Consider the following 20860-nt stretch of genomic DNA (forward strand, 5'->3'; position numbering starts at 1 on the left):
GTTAGAAAATTGGTACAATTTCACATTTCTGTCAGGTGCCCATTAACATACCACCATTTGGCTTTTAAAACTCAAATTCATGGAAACTGTTTGTTGAATTGTTGCTGTTTTATAGAAGCTGTCCTCCGCCAGACCTTGGGGTCTCAAGGCACCCTCATCACACACAGCCATGGGGTCACCCGGAGAAGCCTGCAGGATGCTGTCCCTTGCCTGGGGACCCCACCATAAAAGCCTGTAATCAATGACAAGAAAACCCACTTAGTCCACAACACTTTGGGCTTGAAACAGAGCTGACATCTTAGTACTTGATGGAACAGTCTGGCAAGACTGAGAAAGAGCAGCACAAATATCAGAGCACAAATATCAGAGCACAAATATCAGAGCAGCACGCTCCTGCCTGGGGCTGTGCAGTGCTGAGCACAGCCCTCAGGCCAAAGGCTAGGAGACACAATCCCATTAAAAAGGCTGGAATAGAGGAAATGAATGAATGAGCAGAGTGGCTCATTTTTTGCCTATTTCTTGCAGACAGCTTGATAACACAAAAGATATCTATTTATGTTGTGCTTCAGGAGGTGGTTTTTGTTTTGATTTGTTTTTTTTTTTTTTTTGTAGGTTATCAACCATCAAACTTCAAGAAAAATCCTTGGGTTTTAGTTTCCAAGAGCTAAGCAACTACATTTCAACATCTTCACACTTGTTTCTACTACAAAAATCACTTCATTTGTGCACCAGGCAGTCTACATAACCTATGAAGTTTGCTACAATACAGTTCACGTGGTACACTTAAAAATAAAATCAAAAGCCAGATGCAGAACGCATCACATCCATCTCTCTCCCTGACAACACAATTGGGAACGGATTGGCTCTCCAGACTCTTGCTGGCTCCATGCAAAGTGGTTCCTTAAATGACAAGTTACACTCACTAGCAATATTTCAGCACTTCTTATTAAGTGCCTGTGATGCAGTTCATAAGCAGATCATCATAACCACAGAGGAGACCAAAATGCCTCAAGAATCTATTCTGCAGAAAATTGTGCAGAGCACTTGCAGAAGTTTAGCACCTCCCTGTGCAGGCAGCTGCCATAAATGTGATGAAATGAGAAACAATCCAGCTTGCATGCTATTATTTCCATGTCCTATTTGAGTTGACTTGATAAACAAAAATGACAGAAAAGTGCACGATGGTCCAAGAGGCATTTACATAAGGGGCTGATTAAGACAGCAAAGAACTGTTTGGACAGTAATACGAGGAGAAGGGAAGAGCTATCTTTATTCTGCAGATCTCTCCAATTCCTATCTCTATATGCATTCTGATCTCTTAATATTGTGTTCGTAGTGCAAAATAAGCAAACACGGTGGAGAAGTTCAGCTTTGGAGAAGGCTGCAGGTGATCAGACTGATGATCTCCAAGCATGAAGAAGATGGACGTTTTGGTTAGTGACATCCCAGACTGGGTTTTGACGTTGCATGAAGCAGTTCTGCTAATATCAGTTAATTGTTTACTCCATTACTTTGTTGTTTATCTCACCAAATAGACTCTTACACACATATATTTCTAGCAGACAGCTCTGCCTGGCTGCACATTTCTCAAATGATTTCTCATCTCTCCACACAGCTTTTAGAGAACGACCAGGGTATCCTTTGTTCAGAAGATCCTCCCCAGACTACAGAACTTCCAGGCTGCTGTCAGACAGACCTTTAGACACCTCCTTTCCTTACCAGCTGTACACCCAGGGTACAGTACAGGACCATAAGGGAGCAAAGACTTGAAGTAACCTATCTCACAGCAAGTGAGCAACTTAAAGTAGAGGTTAGGACACCATTTTCTGATCAAAATTATCAGAAATACATACATTCACCAACACGTTTCCTAGGTATTAAACTGTGGATGATTTTTGAGCAGCATTTGCTGACAGCTATTCATTCTCTGTTCCACAGCAGCATGCACCTGCTGTGTACATTCCCAGCCATGAATCAGACTAATTGACACAGGCACCTTTTGACATTTCTGAACAGATTAAGTAGAATAGCTGTATTTCCCGTGGTGTCTCCCATCTTGGAGCATGCTTGTCACAAGCTGCAGACCTGTATCTGTGGGGTGGAGAAAGATACTCTCCAGAGAGTTCCCATTTAATACTCTCAACTGTGCTGTGACCTTTTCCATTAATAGATGTCACAATAAGGGCATGCTGTTATTGCCAAGCCACAGCAGCACAGTGGTTAATCAGCCACAAGACAGGTGTCACCGAAAGCCCTGACATGAATATCCAAGGACACATCTTCTCCTGCCTACATCTGAGATGGGAGGATGCAGCCTGGGGGTTTTCCTAGCAAAAATCCCTGAGGCCATTTAACAGTCAGTGAAAAGCTGATGGAGAGAAAGATCAGCTTTGAAATGAAGATAACTGAACGTTTCTTCAGCAAAAAGGAAACCAAGCTGAACTTCTCCCTTCACTACTGACAACTACAATGCAGATCACTACTGTGAGGAAAGAAGACACCGGGAGCATCTGAAGGGGAATGAGCAGAGGTCCTCCTGAGGAGAGAAAAATATCTGGGGAAAAAAAAAAAACTTTAAACGTTTAATAATTTACAAACAGAAAAGATCAGTGCAGTAATAACCAGTGTAGTGCAAGCTCCCTCTTCTGGTCTCTCAGAGGAAATGTAGTGGAGCAAGGAGGTCTTTATCATCTTGCAATTGGATTCAAAATCTAGCAACAAAACGTTAAGGCAACTTAGGCAAAACACCCAATATTTTCTTAAGTCAAAACCATATGGATGTAGAAATTTATTTTAAATGTATGAAATAGTTCTGAACACTACCTCTTTATTTCCTCTGTGACACTTTCAGCTTCTTGAGGAGGCAGCTCTAGTCCACCAGCAGGGGCTGCAGCCACAGGCTCATCGTCTCCAGAAACAAGCTCAGCAGCTTCTTCACAGCAATCAGACTTGGAAGTGCTGGAAATTAATTATGAAAAATCATAATCAGTTGATAAATTTAGGAAGGCCCACAGACCTGCAGTGAAATCTCTTGAAAAGATGAGTTTGTCTAGATCTGAACTTCTGTCAGAAGCACACTGTCCCACTGCCAGTACTCTCCCCCTGCCTCCCATAAATCACTGCTTCCTACAAAGCCTACTTAAATGCTCAGATGACCACATGAACAGCAGAACTATTGCAAAGCTTTGACAGCTCTTACAGACCAAAGCCGTATCTTTGGTCTGCCAGAGGAATTCAAGTTTGTTCTGCTTGCTGCATGCATAGGAGATGAATGACAGAAATCCCTAATAACCCCCGTGCAGTTCCCACAGAGACCTTTCTCCTCAGGGTAGATTACAAACATTCAGTTTAAGTGACTTCAAAAGGACCCAAGGGAGCATTGCAGCCACCAAACACCTCCCTAGGGTGGCTCTGACACACCAGGGGGACAGAGTGCCCTGAGGCAGCAGCTTCCCAGCTTGTTTCTGCAGTTCCAGACCCAAGGAAACATTGGTGGAACCAGGCCTGGGGTGAGAAGCTGCTTTTAGGCTGCCCAAGCTAAATGTTAATGGCTATTTCAGCCATTCCATCCTTTAAATTTAATTTCCTCTTCCCGTTCCCAATAGTTACACTTAAATAATCGCATTACTGGATGAGAGTTGGTAAGGTTCAGGGACAAATTGTTCCTTTCTTTAGAAACATGTATTCAAGGCAAGGACAGCCATAAATCACATCTCTCTAACTTTAGTCACAGTACCTATCAGCTTGAAGACAGTGATTCCCCAAAGTGTTTATCCCCACAGATCATGAGCACTTAAAAGTGGTCCACGTAATTAGCTCACATCCACGAAGCTGCTCTGTGCCATATGGGCTAGCTATTAAGTTATTTCTTCCAAGAAATTAGCCAATTATCTCTGCTCTGAGCACTTCTCTCTCCCTTCCTTCCTTTCCCACCCTGTCCTGACGCTGACACAAACTTCCCGACCCTTCAGACCCATCAAGCTCTTTATTTAAAAGCAAGCTGTTTCCTTTTTCACAGGGAGGACTTTTCCCTTTGCTAAAAATGTCTTTGTCCTAATATAGTAATGGCACCAACTATATACAAAGGCAATGTGACTATATAGGGTCACACTGGAGATGGGAGAAAGTGAAGATTTTAAGCAAAAAGTGAACTGCTAAAAATAAGTGAATGCTGAACATCCGTTTGGAGAGCAAGAAGAGAATCACAGAGCACAAACACTTCCAAGAGGGCCCAGCCAAGCAAGAATCCTGAAAGTACACACAATTACAGACACTGTGTTGTGCACACAAGAAAGCATCCCAGCTTACTGCCTGCAGTAGCACTCTCATCTCACTGTTCCTTGCAGTCCCTCAGCTCTCCCCTTGACACCTTTCCTCACCAAAACATCTTCAGCAACATCCTTTGACTAATGCCACTGCTAGCACTCTGCAAAGCAAAACGAGCTATCAGAATAGGCATTTTAGAAGAGCTGTGCTTGCTGGAATTTGGGAAGCACAGGACTTGCTTTTACGAGCTGTAACATCAGTATGTGTTAAAGCCCATAACGAACCACACATTGGCTACTCTTGATCCTGCTGACTTGAGCTGACCTGAAAACAGACACTCTTCAAGCTTTGCCTCAGTGTATTTTTCATCAATTCTCAAAAGCCACCTCCTGATGCTCCGTGCGCCCTTCCAGTCCACAACACTTCTCCCACAAAACAGGATTGCTGCACCTGCAGCGTAAGCAAGAATGCATCTAGCCAGAATTTCTCCTGTGACACATACTGGCAAATCAGAGTGAACTCAGCCTTTTGGTATCAGTGCTAAGACTAAAATGCGTGGCCAAGCAGCCAGTGAACTCCTGACCTAATTCTTTTCAGGGTACTACTCTGTATGTACAGTAAATACAATACAACATCAAGCAGATGATGCCATGATGCCCCTGATCAATTACCAGCAGGGGAGGAGAGGCAATCCCCAAGAAACAAAACAAAGATACAGTTTCTTGACTGACAGATGGAGGGACAACCTGATCTCTTATTATGCACTGCCATCTGGAAGACATTTGGCACAAACTGACCCTTGCTTTACATGCACCATTATTTTTCCCTGACAAAGTGCCCACCATCTGCACTGTATGATGCTCCTGATGGGGAAACAAAAGGAACTTATTAGTAAATAACTAAGTTTGTCGCAAGAAAACCCACTTTGTAATCACATTTTATTGCAGATAGACTGGAAAGGATTATGCCACCTAATAACCCTGCTAAGTACAATGCCAAGGTGTAAGCAGGGAGCATCAACACAGTGACATCACACGTGTGTGCACTGGAGAATTTCTCTGCAGTCTCAGTGAAAGCAGTGGTACAGAATTTCTACACAAAAGAGTAAAAAAGTAAAGGCTATTAATGGGTCATCTTACCTAGATAACTATCTGCTCCCTGCCACAGCTGAAGAGATGAGGAATAAGGCAATGACATGAAGCAACAAACATCACTCACACTCACCTTGGACAAAAAAAAAAAAAAAAAAAGCCCTGCCCTGCTGAGGGGGTACTGCTCTCACTGCCTTTCAGCATTATGTTGTCACCCATCCAGGTCTGAACAAACCAGCATCAGTCACTGCTGGGGCTGTGAATCTGCTTCAGGCAGGAGTGGAAGTGATGCAGCTGCACAAGACGAACCCAGCCTGCCTACCAGCTGCACCTGCAGGTGGGCTCACCTGGGAGCTGCTGCATTTTAGCACCAGACACACAAACAACACTTCTGCCAGGTGCACACCACCTGCACTAACAGGAGCTAGCAAAGCTGGCAGCCTGGACAGGAAAGGCAGGTGAAAGAACAGGCAGGCTTTTAAGTCAAAGCAGATATAAAATAGTTTGTCAATTGTAGGCAAAAAGGCATGTCACCTTAGGAAATGTTTTTGAAGAGCAATCTTCACAATATCTTAATTTACTGCTTCCTGTAAACCTTATGAATTCACACTGGCAAACTATCTCCTTGGGGGCAACAGAGCCTTGTAATTCAGACTGTATTCAAGAGACCTTATGTAAATCTTCCTGGCACTTTTGGTGGCAGGTTTGTTTGTTCATTTTTTTGTTCTGTTTCACTCATCTGCAGTCAGTATCTCATAGCTCCATAGCAGTTACTGCTCACTCTTTTTCTACCCAGTTTGCAATTATGACAAATGATGCATTAATAAGAGAAAAACAGAATCCCTGGAACAAAATACACATAAATTTATTAAATACAAAAAGGCACAACTATGCAAGTAAAACATTACAAGAACTGGAAGAAATCTACAGCGTGAGCTTCCCATGCAAGCTTCTCTAAATCCCCCTTGCTCTAACTTGGTTGTAGGAAGAAGTCTGTTTCTCAGATTCACTCAGCATTAACAGTCTAACTAGCTTAGGGACAGGTGGAAGACGAGCAACAGCTTCACGACAAGGTTACCCAGCTTTTAAGGTGGATTGTGCAAACCCCACAAGGCTCTTTCTGCCTTTGATAGTGCATTACTACTACTTTAACTAACCAGTCTAATGCTAGCTTAAATACACTGCACGTGTTTACACTCCTCTCTGAATTCACCGTGACTGAAGGTTAAACACACCCTACGAGGCTGTTGGCAGGTAAGGCAAATTCATATGCCCAAAGATCTTGACAACCCAACTGCCACCAGCACAACAAAGCGACAGACTTTCTGCTCAAATAAAAGCAGGCAAAAAGCTCTGTGTCCAACAGAAAAGAGATAACTGAATGTTTGATCATCAGCATCTGGCTGTTAAGGAACTTCTCAAAGTCAGAAACCTCTGCAGGATCAGTTACCCTGTATACTAATTGCCTCCAAAAAAAAAAAAAAAAAAAAACCAACCTAAGAAAAAACAGCACAAGCATCTAAAAATGATAAAGGCACACACTGAACCTTCACACAGCCCAACCCTCCGCTCCAAAGTGATTCACTCTTGGAGAAAGGTAAACATCATCTTCTTTTGAAGGTTTTGTTGCAGACAAAAAAATATAAATCTCATTAAGATGATACCACCAGCTACAGATTCAGCAAACCCCTCAGCAAGTGGCCGTAGCAGCCATATATCCATCCAACAAGAGAGATGGCAATTTCTCAGCTATTGCTGAGCTCTGTGGCCCTCCTCCCTCCCTCCCACCCCACCGTAATGCTCTCACAATACCTTGCTGCAGTCAGCTCAGCAGCATCCACGGGCTCAACATTTCCGTAAGCTGAAGAAACAGCCTGGGGTTGCTCAGGAGGACCAAGGGCAGAAGCCAACTGTATATCATCACCTGGCCCAGGAGGGCTGTGGAGAGAAAAAGACATGGAAAAAGGCAGCCTTAGAGGTCTGAATTATGGCAGCATTGTTGTCACTCAGCTGGCTGAAGCCCTTGCTGTTTGGCATGCCTGTGCTGACTTGTATGTTGGGGAATGCAGGGAAAGTTGGTATTTTTAATATAAGTTGCTGTTGTGTACAGCTTTATTGTTCCCACAAGACTGAAGTCACTGGAATTTTGACTGTGTTACAACTGCAGGAGCAATGAGATAATACAATCCAGCAGCAAATTAAGCCAACTGTGATTCTGATTTCTAAAAGCAAGTGAGAAAACAAGCTACTGCTTGAACAAGGGAAATGGCAAGGCTGCCTTGACACAGACACCTAACACCAGGGAGCTGGAGCCCGGCTTCCACCCACCCCAGAGCTTGCTGTGTGCTTCAGGGCATGTGCACAGGGAGCACCAGCCTCGTCCCAAAGCTTGGCACACAGGCAACCCCCAGCTGAAAGGGAGCAATCTAGAAACCCACACTGAGGAAAGGTTCCTTGCTGAAGAAGGCCTTTTCGCTGGTTTGTTTTGAATAAAGGCACCAAAACTCAGGAACCTCCTGAAGGCAGTGTTTTTCTTACCTACTTCAACCTGACTTTCTTCTGTGGCCACCCAGAGATCAAAGCCCTGGAAGTATCGCATTTCCCTGCAGCTCACAACAGTCCTTACTTTTCTGTAAAGCACAAAACGTGACCTCCAGTCGGGATTGCAATTTCACACCATGCTGCTTCTCCCAAGTGGCTCTCGGGTGCCACTTTTCTCAGCTCAATCCTCTCCATACTGTTCCCAGTCCCACCAAGTGAATACATGCCTGCATGTACACAGCCAGGACTGCCCATGGATGGATTTCTGCAGAGGTGTATAAGCCTGTATCAAGCTGTTCCCTAGCACTCGGATCTCTAAGTCACAGAACAGCTTTAGCACGGGATGGTAACTTCCTTGTCTAACTGCAAATCCAGCAGTTCTCTATGATTCTGTACTGTAGGTCAAAGAGCATAGGAAGGAGTTGAAGTGCACTATAATAACGTCAACATTATCCTGGAGTTAAAATGCACCATGATAACGTCAGCGTTCTCCTGGTAATGACTGCAGACTGCCATCTGAGCACACTCACATCTCACGTACTTTATCTAAAGATCCCGTGAAGGAGCATACCCATCTGGGAAAAGCGATTTGTCAAGCCGGCCAGCTTTCTGCTTTGCTTTGAAACTAATGACATTTATGACCCTTTGTAACCACAGATGACCGTGCCCCAGCACCAGCTGGGTGCAGGCCGGGCTGCTCAGGGCTGACACATCACCAAGACAGCCCAAAGCTGCTCCGACGGGTTCCACCACCGGCATTCCTGGGCCTGGCAGCCTCCCTCCCTCGCGGGCGCCCGCCTGTCCCCATGCCAAGGCCTCACGGCCCACAGGCCGAGTCCAGCTCCGCCAAAACACCGCCAGCTTTCTCCATTCCGATGCCTCGGCTTCTGGAGGAGGATCTACCGAACGTGATTTCCAAATCTGACTTGTGACAAGCGTGACTGAAATAGTTTTTAAAGGAAAATACTTCACAGTTTAACAAGCAGTTGCTTACTAACAGCTGCGGCTAGCGCACTGAATTCAGCCCTGAGAGCACGGGGCTCAGCCTGCTCCGAGCTGCACACAAGAATGATGCCAACCCTTGAGTGTCCACAGGAGTTTCAGCTCTAAAGCACTTACTGTCAAACAGAGGGTTTTTTTCTTTTTAAAATCGCTGTTAAGACACAAACAGCAAGCTTTGGTTAAAGCTTGACCCATACCACTCACACGCATTAAATGCCAATGAATGAGAAATAACCACATAAGCCTATATAATTTCTTTCGCTTAAACATACGAGGTCTGGGCTCTGTTTATGTAAGAAGCTTTGGGAACAAGGCGGGCAGTGTACTTTAAATATGTAAAAAATCACAGCTTTAAACACACATGGAGCCAAGGCAACAGGTTCCGCTCCAGGTCGCAGACACAGGCAGGACAGTGAGCCCTGACAGCTCACCTACTGACAGCAGGGAGAGGCAAACCTTTAAGCCCCAGCTTCAGCTGGAGCTTTAAAACTTTTTGACAGTGGTGCTAAAGACAGAAGGCAGTTGCAGGTCTTGGCATTCTCTCCCTATCCATGTTTTTCCAATCAGGAGAGCTGGATGTGACTCCCTTTGAACAGTCAACAACGACAGCTCCAAGTTTACTGCAAGGGAAACCAATAAGCATTTCAAGCCCCAGTATCTCCCAGCCCCAGATATTTAGTTGCTTTTAATGAGATAACAGGAAGATTTATGGGTCCTGCTTTTACTCCAGAAATCTCTGGAAAAGTGCATGAAGCACCCAAAGGAAGGGCTGCACTCAGCATCCTCGTGGCCCACTATATAGCTTTCCTCAAGAAACAACAAATTACTCACTGGGTAGAGCAAGGCCAACAGACAAAACCCTCTAGGTTTTATATTTGGCTTTACAGTCACTCAGGCTCAGTTTTTTTGGAGTGAAGCTCCATGCGTACACATGCGTAAGAAAAAATTCTTACTTGATTGCAGAAAAAAATATTGAGAAGGTTTATTAATTCTGAGATGTTCTTACACTGCAACTTCTTAAATTAAACATCAACATCACTGATATAAAACAGAAACTAATCTTACACGGGAAGCAGCTCAGGAGTACTGCACAGACCAAACAACCCACTGTCCTTTCCACCCCAGCAGTACTTCTGAGGTAACAGAAGCTCTGACGTTATCAGGATTTTAGGAAAAGTATACGATGTGAAAACTGAAATGTAACGCCCAGTTGTGTACCCTAGTGACCTCAGTGGACCATACAAAAACACAACGGCCCCACAGGGTAAAAACCACCACACACAACAGCAGCAGTAACTGTGGGGTCACTGGATGTTTGCAGGATGCCACACACGGGTGTGAGCAGATGAACAAGGGGCCCAGCCACGAGCTCCAGCATAGGGCAATACACAGCCTTCTGTAAACCCAAGAAAGACTCACTTATACTTTCCAATATGTGATTTTGGAAAAATATCTCCAATTTCTTACACATTCTGAAGGAGCAACTATGCCATCGGTGCTTCAAAAGAGCATCCTCTGCTTAGACTGAAGGATTTCAAGTTGAGTGCCCCTCTTCCAGGTGCTGTGCAGTGAGATAACCAGGCCATGAGCCGCCATGTGGCAATTACACAAGCAATTTTGATGTACATCACTTCTACGCTCATGGAATAAAGCCATTACTATCACAGAGATCTGAGAACTGGCTCTTGGGGAATTAATGCAGTGTCTCCCACCTGCATGCTGTTCTGGACCGGGCAAGGAGCAGAGCGGCTCTGGATGCTGCAGTGCAGCTCAGCTGCTCCTGTCCCCATCCGGGGGCTGGCATCACTGCAGCTGAGCAGCAGGAACAAGCTGTACATCTCAGAAGGGCTCCCCAAGGCAGTACCCCACCTTGTTACTAGCAAGCTAAGCCCTGGCTGCGGCAGTCCCTGCAGGTAGGTCCTGTACCTGCCGGGCAGGTGGCAGGCAGTGCTGCCAGGCTGCTGGGACAGGAGGGGAGCGCTTCGGGGAAGCGATGCTGTTCTGGCAGTGCTGGTGGAAATGCTGACGGGATGTGGAGTTATCTTGGCAGGGTGACATTATCTTGGCAGGGTGACGTTATGTCACACATCACCTGAGGGCCTGGACTTCCTCACCCAGCCCTCCTTGCTCAGAAGTTTTGTGTAACCTAGGCAGCTGTCTTCCTCATTGCTGCAATTAGTCATAACCATTACATGGAAAAAGAGGGCTTTTTTTCCTTTTTTTTTTTTTTTTTTTTTTGCCTAGGCGCTCTATTAGACTCCAATCACGTTAAACCCAGTTCAGTTACGCCACGTTACTACACCAAACCCACAAATACTTTAGGTTCAAAGACTCGAGAAGCCCAAAACGCATCACGCCACTTCCCTCATCAGCTCAGGTACAAAACCTTACAGCTCTCAGCAGCACAACCCTGGCTCGCACGGGTCGGGTACGCGCATTCCCATGACAGCTGACAACCGCACCTCCGGGACTCGAACCCGCGGCCCCCGCATCCCGCAGGAGCCGCCCCGGGAGCAGCGGGGCGCGGCGGGCGCTCGCACATGGGCGCGGGGCTTTGAGGCTGAGAAGCGCTCTCTCCGCTTCTCAAAAAGTTGTCGAGAGGACGACGGAAGAGAGAGAGAAAAAAAAACCACGCAAGCCAAGGAAACGCGAATCCTTCAGAAATACAACCTTTTCAAGATTTAAAGCCACGCCAAACTCTCCCACAAACTCCCCCTTCCACGCCTACGAAGCGACTGCTTACCGCGGCCGGGACTCGCTCACCGGCTCCGCCGTCCTCCGTCACCCTCGGCTGCGGGAACGGCCCGGCCCCGCTCCGCCCGGCTCCCCGCCGGCTCCCCCGGCGCCGCCCCGCGCTCACTGCCGGCCCCGGGCAGCCGCAGAGCGAACCCAGCGCCGGGAGGCGGCCCCGCATCGCCCCCGCGGCCCCTCCGCCCGGGGCTGCGGGAGCACAAAGGGCCAAAAGCGCGGCGGCAGCGGGGCTGCCCGGCATGGCTCCTCCCAGGAGGATCCCGCAGCGGGCTCGGCTCGGGGGAGAGCTGCGGGCAGGTTGGGTTGCGACGCGTCTAGCGCAACAAAGGCTCCGAGGCTGGGTGTCTCCTTTAAAGCAGAAAAAAAAAAGAGAAGGACCGAGCAGCCTTCACGGATGGAGCTCAGAGCAACTCGACGGGCGGCTTGCACAAACTTCTCCCAGCCCGCTGCTCAAAGGCAACTTTTTCAAACTTTTTTTTTTACCTGAAACTTTTAACAGCTTCTAACAGCATCTTGAGCTGTAAGTTGGAACCTGAGCGGAACCTCTTTATTCCTCCCACCGTCCTTGCAGGGGATTGGAACTTCAGGTCCCCTTCAACCTGAAGCATTCTGTGATCCCACAAAATCCTACCTCGGAAATTTGCACCGTTTCACCTACACGAAAATGGAGCAGATTTAATTAGCTGCATGGCCTTATGAATGTCTCCTCTGGGTTTATGGCAACACAAAAGACCAGCTTCATCAGTAATTAAGGGTTTGCATTGAGATGCACTCTGGAACCTTCTCTGGAGACGTTCAAGACCCACCTGGACACTGAGCTGTGCAACGTGGGCTGGGAGCTGCTTTGGCAGGGGGGTTGGACTTGATGATCTCTGGAGGTCCCTTCCAACCCCTACAGTTCTGTGAGTCTGTGAACCCCAGTGCATGCACAAGGCATCTGCACCCAGGGAATTCACTTTGTGTCTACCCAGGAAGATGATTATCATGTTTATGACCCGTCATACAATAACTACAGGCTGCACGTCTATGCTATCTATCATCTCACAGGGAGCCAGCTGATAGGTTCTTTGCTTACCAACCTAGATCAAATGCTGGAGCCACAGAGGCTGAATTCCAGGGGTGACAAACCTAACATCTCTTCCTCTGCACAGCTCAGGGCAGCTCTCAGAAGGCTGTGCTGCTCCTGGAGCCACGAGCATCCACTGCAACAGCAAGGATTAGGATCAAGCTGAGTTAAGTTGTGGGGCGAGCAGCTCTCTGCCTCCCAGGCTGCAGGAAACCAGCAATGGAAAAAAGTTGCTGTGATTTCTGATACAGGTACAGGCATCCAGCTGCCCTCACGTTTGAGGGGGAGCTCAACTCTGTTGTCATCTGGAAACCATTCTGCAAATGGCTTCTGCAGGTACAGCAGCCTTCAGGGGAAGGAGACCCTGGAGAGAAGGAGGGTTGTTAAAATAAACCTTCATTTTCTTTGCAAGCAGCACTTGAATCTGGCACAGAGCTGTGGATGCAGAGTAGCTAGGTTCCTGCTAATGCAACCAAACTGAACATTTTTTGGAGTGGGATAGTCCTTTCACTCAAATAATGTGCTGTCCCTGCTCACTCATCAGCCTCTGGCTGTACCCAAACCCTTTCCCCTTGGCCTTTAGGAAACCGGCACCTGGTGGAGCACTGGGGGGGACACGACTGGAGGCCGTGCCCCGTTCTGCCCCACCCCTGTGAATTCAACCTGAGGGTTTTTCCCATAAACCATCATTTTTTGCCAAACCAAGGCACTATGCGGTGGGGGAAATGAGCAAGCACTCAAAAGCAAAACAAAACCAAACCCCAAGCAAACAAAAAATCCCACAACCTCCATAAATTCCCATGAAATTGGCTTGAAAAAGAGCACTACATTAAGTAAGTTTTAAAACTGCATATTTTTCTTCTGAACTTGCCTTCTAATTTTGAGAATGCAGACAGGACGAACTAACATTGGATTGACAAGTCCTTCCCGGTAAGCACGGGGACAAGATGCTTTGTTCTCCACACTCCAGCCCCCTTTAAACTGAAGTTAAGGTTACCACCAGCCTACAAGAAAAACCAAGCACTGCAGTATTTGAGATAAACCTTTAAGTGCTGCAAAGCCTCGATGCATTTGTTCTGAGCAATAAAGTCTGTGAAAGCGCTGAGAAGAATTCTCAATTGCTCTTTGAGAAAACTTAGCGCCCAATTTCAAGGCCATTGGCATGAAAGGAAACCGTATAAATGCACTTAAATTTGTTTAAAATTAAAAAGGAGTTTATCTTCTGTGTTTCCCGGTCAGGAGTTCATAGCCGTGCACTCTGCAAAACCACAGCATCAATTAGTTGCAGCCCAGCTTGGCTTAGATATCCAAGCCACTTCTGTAACAAACACCTGATATTTACATTTCCACTGCTTTCTACATACAAATTGCCCACACCGTCATTTGTGGCGGTTGAAAATGAGGTTGTGCAACTGCCAGCAGTTATTTTTGGCAAGGCTTTGAGTTGGCCGTCCCTGTAGAGCCCCAGACATTCACCTTAAGCCTCTGCTTCGAAAAAAAAATGAAAAGTCAAATATTAAATCATTACGTTTTGGAAGACTGCAGTGACAGGAAACTGACATTTGGAAATTTTCAAATTCAGCTGATTTCTTCAAAAATCCTCAGAGCTGTAGGACATATCCCGCTGCATCCCATCACAGCAGTAAAAAAAAAAAGAAGTGCAAGATCTCAGAGACTTTCAAATACTGAGCAGAAGCTGACTGTATTTTGACTCCTTCGTGGCCAGCAGGTCGAGGGAGGTGATCCTCCCCCTCTGCTCTGCCCTGGTGAGGCCTCACCTGGAGCACTGTGTCCAGTTCTGGGCTCCTGGTACAAAACAGACAGGGATCTGCTGGAAAGAGTCCATTGGAGGGCTACAAAGATGATAAAGGGCAGAGAACAGCTCCCTTATGAGGGAAGGCTGAGAGAGCTGGGGCTGTTCAGCCTTGAGAAAAGAAGACTCAGAGGGGCTCTGATCCACATGTATAAATATCTGAGGAGCAGGAGGCAAAGGGATGAGGCCGGACTTCTCAACAGTGTGTGGTGATAGGATGAGGGGAAATGGCCACAAACTGAAGCATAGGAAGTTCTGCACCAATGTGTGTGGGAACTTCTTCCCAGTGCAGTGATGGAGCACTGGAGCTGCACACAGAGGTGGTGGATCTCCTCTGGAGACATTCAAGGCCCACCTGGACACTGAGCTGTGCAACCTGGGCTGGGAGCTGCTTTGGCAGGGGGGTTGGACTCCATGATCTCTGGAGGTCCCTTCCAACCCCTACCACTGTCAAGGAGGGGGGTTTAAGGTTTTCACTTATTATTTGCCTTAGTCATTAGAAGCAGAAAACTGATCCAGTCGTCTCTGCTTGCTGCAGCTATTCTTAGCTGGCTTTGATATTTCTATCAGCTAGGAGAGCGTAACAATGTTATCGTGCTAACAAATTTCAAACATTTTACATAAGCTCTTGAGTGCCTTTAAAAAATGCTGTATTGATTACACTGCTCGTGTTTCACCAGCCAGAGGAGCTATGAAAAAACAACATGCTTAAAGAATAATAATAATTAAAAAAAAAAAAAAAACAGCCTGATGGGTTTCAGTCTCATGAAGCAAGTGCTCTGTTTGTTGGAGCATCGTTTACACAGAGAGGCCAAGAGGCCAGCTTTGAGGTTGGAAAACGGCAGTGAGTTTGGGCCAGCAGATTGCTCAAATCCTGCTTGAATGCATCCCACCTACTTCCCTCATTTCTGTTTTATAAACTGAAACAACTGATGTCCCCGTTACTCCAGCAAAGTAGGATTGCTGCTTGTAGGGGGTCTGGGCGAGAAAGGACTGCACAGCAGCTGAGTTGGAGGCTCAGAGACAACAAATTCTTTGCACGGGAGCAGAGATGTTGCCCTAAATTTAGTGGCTTTAAGGGCAAGCTGCAGCTTTCGCCTCTTTGCACACAGCTGTCTGGAAGGATACACCGAGAGGGGAAGGAAACAAACAGCCAAGGTTGAAATGGAAGCATGGCTGCCAAGTCACAAAGAACAGATCCAAACAGCACACCGGGGCTGGCCCAGGACAACACACCCAACGTGCCATCCACCAAGGACACCGTGCCCTCTGTGCCTGTGTGCTATCCAGCATTTCAGGAGACCACACTCAATGTCCCACTCTCATCAAGTACAACGCACCCAACGTGCCACCCAACATCTCAGTTCAACACACCCAATTGCCACCCAGCATCTCAGGGCCTGAGAATGTGGGGCAATGAATCCTTTGATTGGAGCAGTTCCTGCCATTCAGGGAGAGTTTCCTAAAGGCCAAGGGGACTCTAAGAATCAAAAAGTCAAGATATGTGCACATGAGCAGAGTGCAAACAGATGCACAAGAGATGTCAGGTTTTCCATGCACCCCACTCACCAATCCTCACAGTTAAAAACTGTCGTGTTACTCCTGAGTCTGCATGCAGGCATGGTGATGTTAAAGCAAGCATCACCTAAAGCCAACTTTGATATCCTTGCTACTCAACAGACAACGGACTGTCGGGGCCATTCAGATTTGGAAACAAAGCCTGCACAAGGCTGCTTTCCTCGTTCATTCTGGAAATGTAAGTCTCAAGACTTTATATACTTGACCTTCTGCTGTTCAAAAAGCTTTTTACCTACAGGGAGCCCTCAAGATGAGCAGAGTTCAAGTAAGGAGAAAAAAACCAACTAAAACAAATAGATGGAGGAAAAACATACAGCAAAGGATGAGGGAAGTGCTGGGGGATCTGTCTCTTCAGGCACAGCTCCAGAGGAGCCTTTGCTGAGAAGCACTAGTGCTGTGCAAGCATGCCAAGATGCAGAAAACCTGGAAGAAAGCCACATCCAAGTCATTGAGAATATGCCTGTGTCTGTAATTGCTGTTTTCAGAGCTGCCCTCCGCAGGGTTCAAAGCCAGAATTAATCCTACTTTGCATATTCTATTAGAAACAGGGACAGTAGGACTCGCTCCATGGCACCCAATTTTGCGAGAAGCCAGAAGATAAGAGTTGGAATACAGAAAATGGGGGAGTACGTAGGAGATATAAAAACCATTTTGGGAAAATAGACAGCTTACTTGGAAGAAGCAGGGTCGAAAAATACATTTGGGGAAAGATTAATCAGAAAAGAAAGAAAAAAGGGTAATCCAAAAGTGATTTTTAATGAGAAAAGAAGACCAAAACGGACACCAAGCTGCCTGCCCAGATGCTGGGTAGAATATCACCATGTCCTTGCTGGGTTTGTTTAGTGAATGGCTGTGTTTGACTGCCACAGACTCACATTAAACCCCAAAGCAACAGCAGGGCATCGCAGTCCTCCTTTTTCCACTGAAAGGTGCTCTGAGTACAACTGGGCACACTGTCAAAGCACCGCTGTATAAAGACTTTGCCTTTTCCGTTGCCTAAAGCGGCACTCCATGAGGTCAGCAGCATCTGCTAAGAGTAGGTGGCAAAACTCCCTTCAATTCCTTAGAAAGCACGTTGGGCAAGAGTGAAGACACCGTGATGTTATTCTTCCTTTAGCAGAAAATTCCCCAGATGAACCATCACAGGCTCCAACCTGCGGCCTGCGTGCAGCCAGAACTCCCACAGGACTCACCAGCCAACCAAGGGCTGCAGTCAGAGCTGTGTGTGCACCACCAGTGGCTCCTGAGGATAGCAGTGAGGTGGGAGGAAAACACAAATCTCAGATGCAAATACGCCAGGGAGAAGGGCAGGAGAGAGAGGCACAGCCCTATTCACTTTGTGCCTTTTATTCACGTGTAGATTGCCTGCAGCCATTTTCCTCTTTGTTTCATGATATGAGATGCAGGTAAGCTCATTATGAAGGTGAAAAAAATAAGGGAAAAAGGGAACGAAAGAAGGGAAAGAAAGGGAATTGAGGAAGGACACATCATCACTGTTTTGAGAACAGTTTTAACTCCAAAATCTCGTGTTCAGATGCTAACGACACAAAGAATTAGGGCTAAGAACTCACTTGATTGATCTGAAAAGCAGTTCTGCATTTCTCCTCCCTCATCCAGTGAGACTGTTAAAATATTTAACGCTATATTTGTCATACAGACAAAAACAACCGAGTCAGTGTTTAAAACTAAGGAGTGCACATTCCTTTTGTACCTATGGAACTTGCCAATTTTCAATGGCAAGAACAAAGCACACAGACAATCCAAAAGTATGTCTGGACTAACTTTAGAGATCTTATCTGATGCATGCATAGGACACAGGACGTTTTTCCAGTCGCTCTGCCGATGCCAATTGCTGTAATGCACTTTCCATATGAGAATACTGCTTAGAGAAGTCAGCCAATGCAGCAGAACCCTCAGTGTGCTGCTGCAAGAAGGTGTGCTATGAAGAGCTCCCTTGGCACTGCTTCCAAGAGAGGCACTTTGCACATACCAGCAGGGAGAATTACAGAAAGTCAGCAGGAAACACCACACCACCTCTACACATCTCCAAGACTTGGCCATCGTTTGCTGGTTGCATCCATGCTCTGTCCAGCATCTGCCGTGCCCACAATGCAAGCAGACTCATTTCATGCAGACCTCTTTCCTCTCCCCATAAAGGAATGGAGTATATGGAGCAGATATTACTGAAAGAGGCAAAGAAACAAGTTTTGTTCTTTCCTGAGTATAACTTTGACAAGGAATTGGAGCAGCCAGGGGACAGCAGTAAGGGACCTTCCACAGGGATGTGTGCCCAGTGCTCCTGTCCCAGCCTCCTTCCAAATATTGCTTTCCTTTTTGCTGAAGATTTGAAGGGAATGGTGTCATATTATTGCCTCTTCTTATTTGCTCACTCTTGCCCCACTGCTTCAGCATGTGGGGCAGGAAAACTTTGGGCTGATCCTGCATCTGTTGCTCCAGAGCAAAGGCCAGCAGAAGTAATTCCTCCTTTTGCTACAGAAAGAAATCCTAATGAGGATTGAAGAGTCAGAGCACAACTCTGCAGCTCAGCATGGTTTCAACATGCAGGGCCTTGTAAGGGTGCACCCCTGCAGCTCCACGCTGCACAGAAGCAGTAGAGGTGGGAGAAATAGGGCTAAAATAATTCAGAACATAATGTTTCCTTCTCCTCAGTGTAATGTGCTTCTTACTATTCTATTCCTTTAAGTGTCATAGAATCACTAAGGTTGGAAAAGTCCTCTAAGATCCCCAAGTCCAACCCCCACCCACCCCCACTATGCACATGTCCCTCAGTGCCACATCTCCATGGCCCTGGAACACCTCCAGGGATGGGGACTCCCACTCCCTGTGCAGCTGTACCAATGTATCACCACTCTTTCCAAGAAGACATTTTTCCAGATATCCAACCTGAATTTATTTTTGAGGGGGATGGAAACGTTCCTTCTCAGTGGACTTCTTCCACCAGGCCCAAATCCCTGCACTCAGCTCTTAGAAACACACTCCTTGTCTGCGTGGCTAGAGTAGTGTATCTCCTTCAACAATTAGAGGGCAATAAACCACTGGAAACACTGAGACTAGAAGCACCGTGCCTGGAGTGCATGATTTAAATTCAGCCCTGCAAAACCAGCTTTGAGCTCACAGGGAGAGCAGAGCAGTCAGCGTGCCGAGCTCAGCTGAACCAATGCATTCTGCTTCTCACCTGTATTACTGTAGACACACGTTCCTGTAAGAGCCAAGCCTGTCCAGGAGCAGAGCTTCCCCTGTACCTGTGAGTCCCCAGTGCCTGAGCCCCAGGAGCTGCAGCATGTCCTGTGTCCCACGTACCCCCACTCACAGCCGCAGTCCCAGAGCAGCAGCTGCTGCTGGCACCCACCCTCCCTCTGCAGGAACAGGTGATGATGCATTCCTGGAGCTTACACAAGTATGAAGCAACCACTCCATGAATTGCCAGCAGCTGTTTCCAGAGCCCCACCCTGCCTGCCACAGGTATTTGTTTAAAGTATGGCACCCGCCCTGACGGAAGGCACATGCTTAGGCACATGGAAGTATCAGCCCTGTAAGGCTCCTGAGCCTGGCTGTGCCAGCAAGCAGTTGGGTAACATCAACACTACAGGGCTGGGACACCTTCCATCACGTAAAGGGAAATGCAAAGAGAGGAAAGGAACCAGAGAGAAATACCAGCTCTAATTTCATGGTCACTTTACAGGCAGAGCCTAAAGAGGAAGTCACACAGCTCAGGCTTCCAGCACCAGTGACGTTCTTTTAACACATTTTGCTTGTAAACCCAGATCCTATTGAGTCTGCATTGCTGGCTCACAGGAGGAGCTCCTTTCTGTTTTCATAGAGCTGTTTGAGTTGGAAAGGCCCTTTAAGGGCACCTTGGGCGTCTGCAGGGATGGGCACCACCACCTCTCTGGGCAAAAGGTGGATAATATTTAATATTTTCACTGGTGATACCCAAAAAGATCCCATTCAGGCAGAGCACTCACTGACATCACCCGCTGTGGTACAGAGAAAGCAGCAGCATGCCCAGCTGACAGCAGAGCACTGCTTCTAAACTGTGTTTCTCCTGAATTAACTGAGTGTTGAGCTGGGAATTCAGATAGCAAAGTAGAAACTCACCGAAAAAATAGTCTTGGTTTCTGCTAGGCTTTGAAATATAATAAGGAAAAGCAACAGTTCCTGCACTCCACAAGTCCCAGCTACGAATTCGTGTCTGAAACAACTCCATGTCATTAGAAACACTGAATAATGCAGTGATCAAAGGCACTGTCAGTACAATTCCAGCATGCAGCAGGATGAGAGGGCGGCCTGACAGCTAACTGAGAGTAATTGGGCTGTACTCAGGCTTGTTTTTAAGTGCTGCAGGTCTCAAGTAACTGGGTCACCAAAACTCAGGCAAAAACCTGCTCACTTCGGGCTGGGGAGTGCTGTTTGCTGCCTCGCTTCAGGCTATGAGATGTGAGAGAGTGCTGGGAAACACAAACACATCCATGCAGATGAGGGCAGGGAACTGGGGCAGCAGTGGGACAATGAGAAGGGCCCTCCTTGGGTGCTGAGACACCTCTCACACCCAGACCCTATGCATGACTGCTCTTTTCTTCCTCTGAGTCCACGTTTAGAGGGATTCAGATTGAATCTCAGAGTGGAGCGAGTGCCCTGCCCACCCGGACAGCACAAGTCCGCCTCCAACATTTGTCCCCATGGAGCCCCAGGGACCTGGCGACCGTGTCATGCAGCAATTTAAAGACAATA

The 20860-nt window shown here is 46.9% G+C and overlaps 1 protein-coding gene across 12 annotated transcripts in view; it reads right to left on the reverse strand.

The window, feature by feature from the left end:
• The window catches only part of TACC2 (transforming acidic coiled-coil containing protein 2), a 103720-nt gene that overhangs the window by 58124 nt on the left and 24736 nt on the right, over positions 1–20860 (reverse strand). For 10 of the 12 annotated variants that reach the window (XM_065746363.1, XM_065746373.1, XM_065746364.1 and 7 more), the window contains 2 exons: positions 7170–7295; positions 2824–2958 (listed from right to left, as the gene is read on the reverse strand). In XM_065746363.1, the coding sequence (XP_065602435.1) occupies positions 2824–2958; positions 7170–7295 (261 nt within the window). The remainder of the gene's footprint in view (positions 1–2823; positions 2959–7169; positions 7296–20860) is intronic. The other 2 variants (XM_065746375.1, XM_065746370.1) reach the window with 1 other exon arrangement.

Source organism: Cyrtonyx montezumae, unplaced genomic scaffold (genome assembly GCF_038088225.1).
Source record: "Cyrtonyx montezumae isolate F1298 unplaced genomic scaffold, pur_monq_1.0 scaffold_4, whole genome shotgun sequence".
Lineage (NCBI taxonomy): Eukaryota > Metazoa > Chordata > Aves > Galliformes > Odontophoridae > Cyrtonyx > Cyrtonyx montezumae.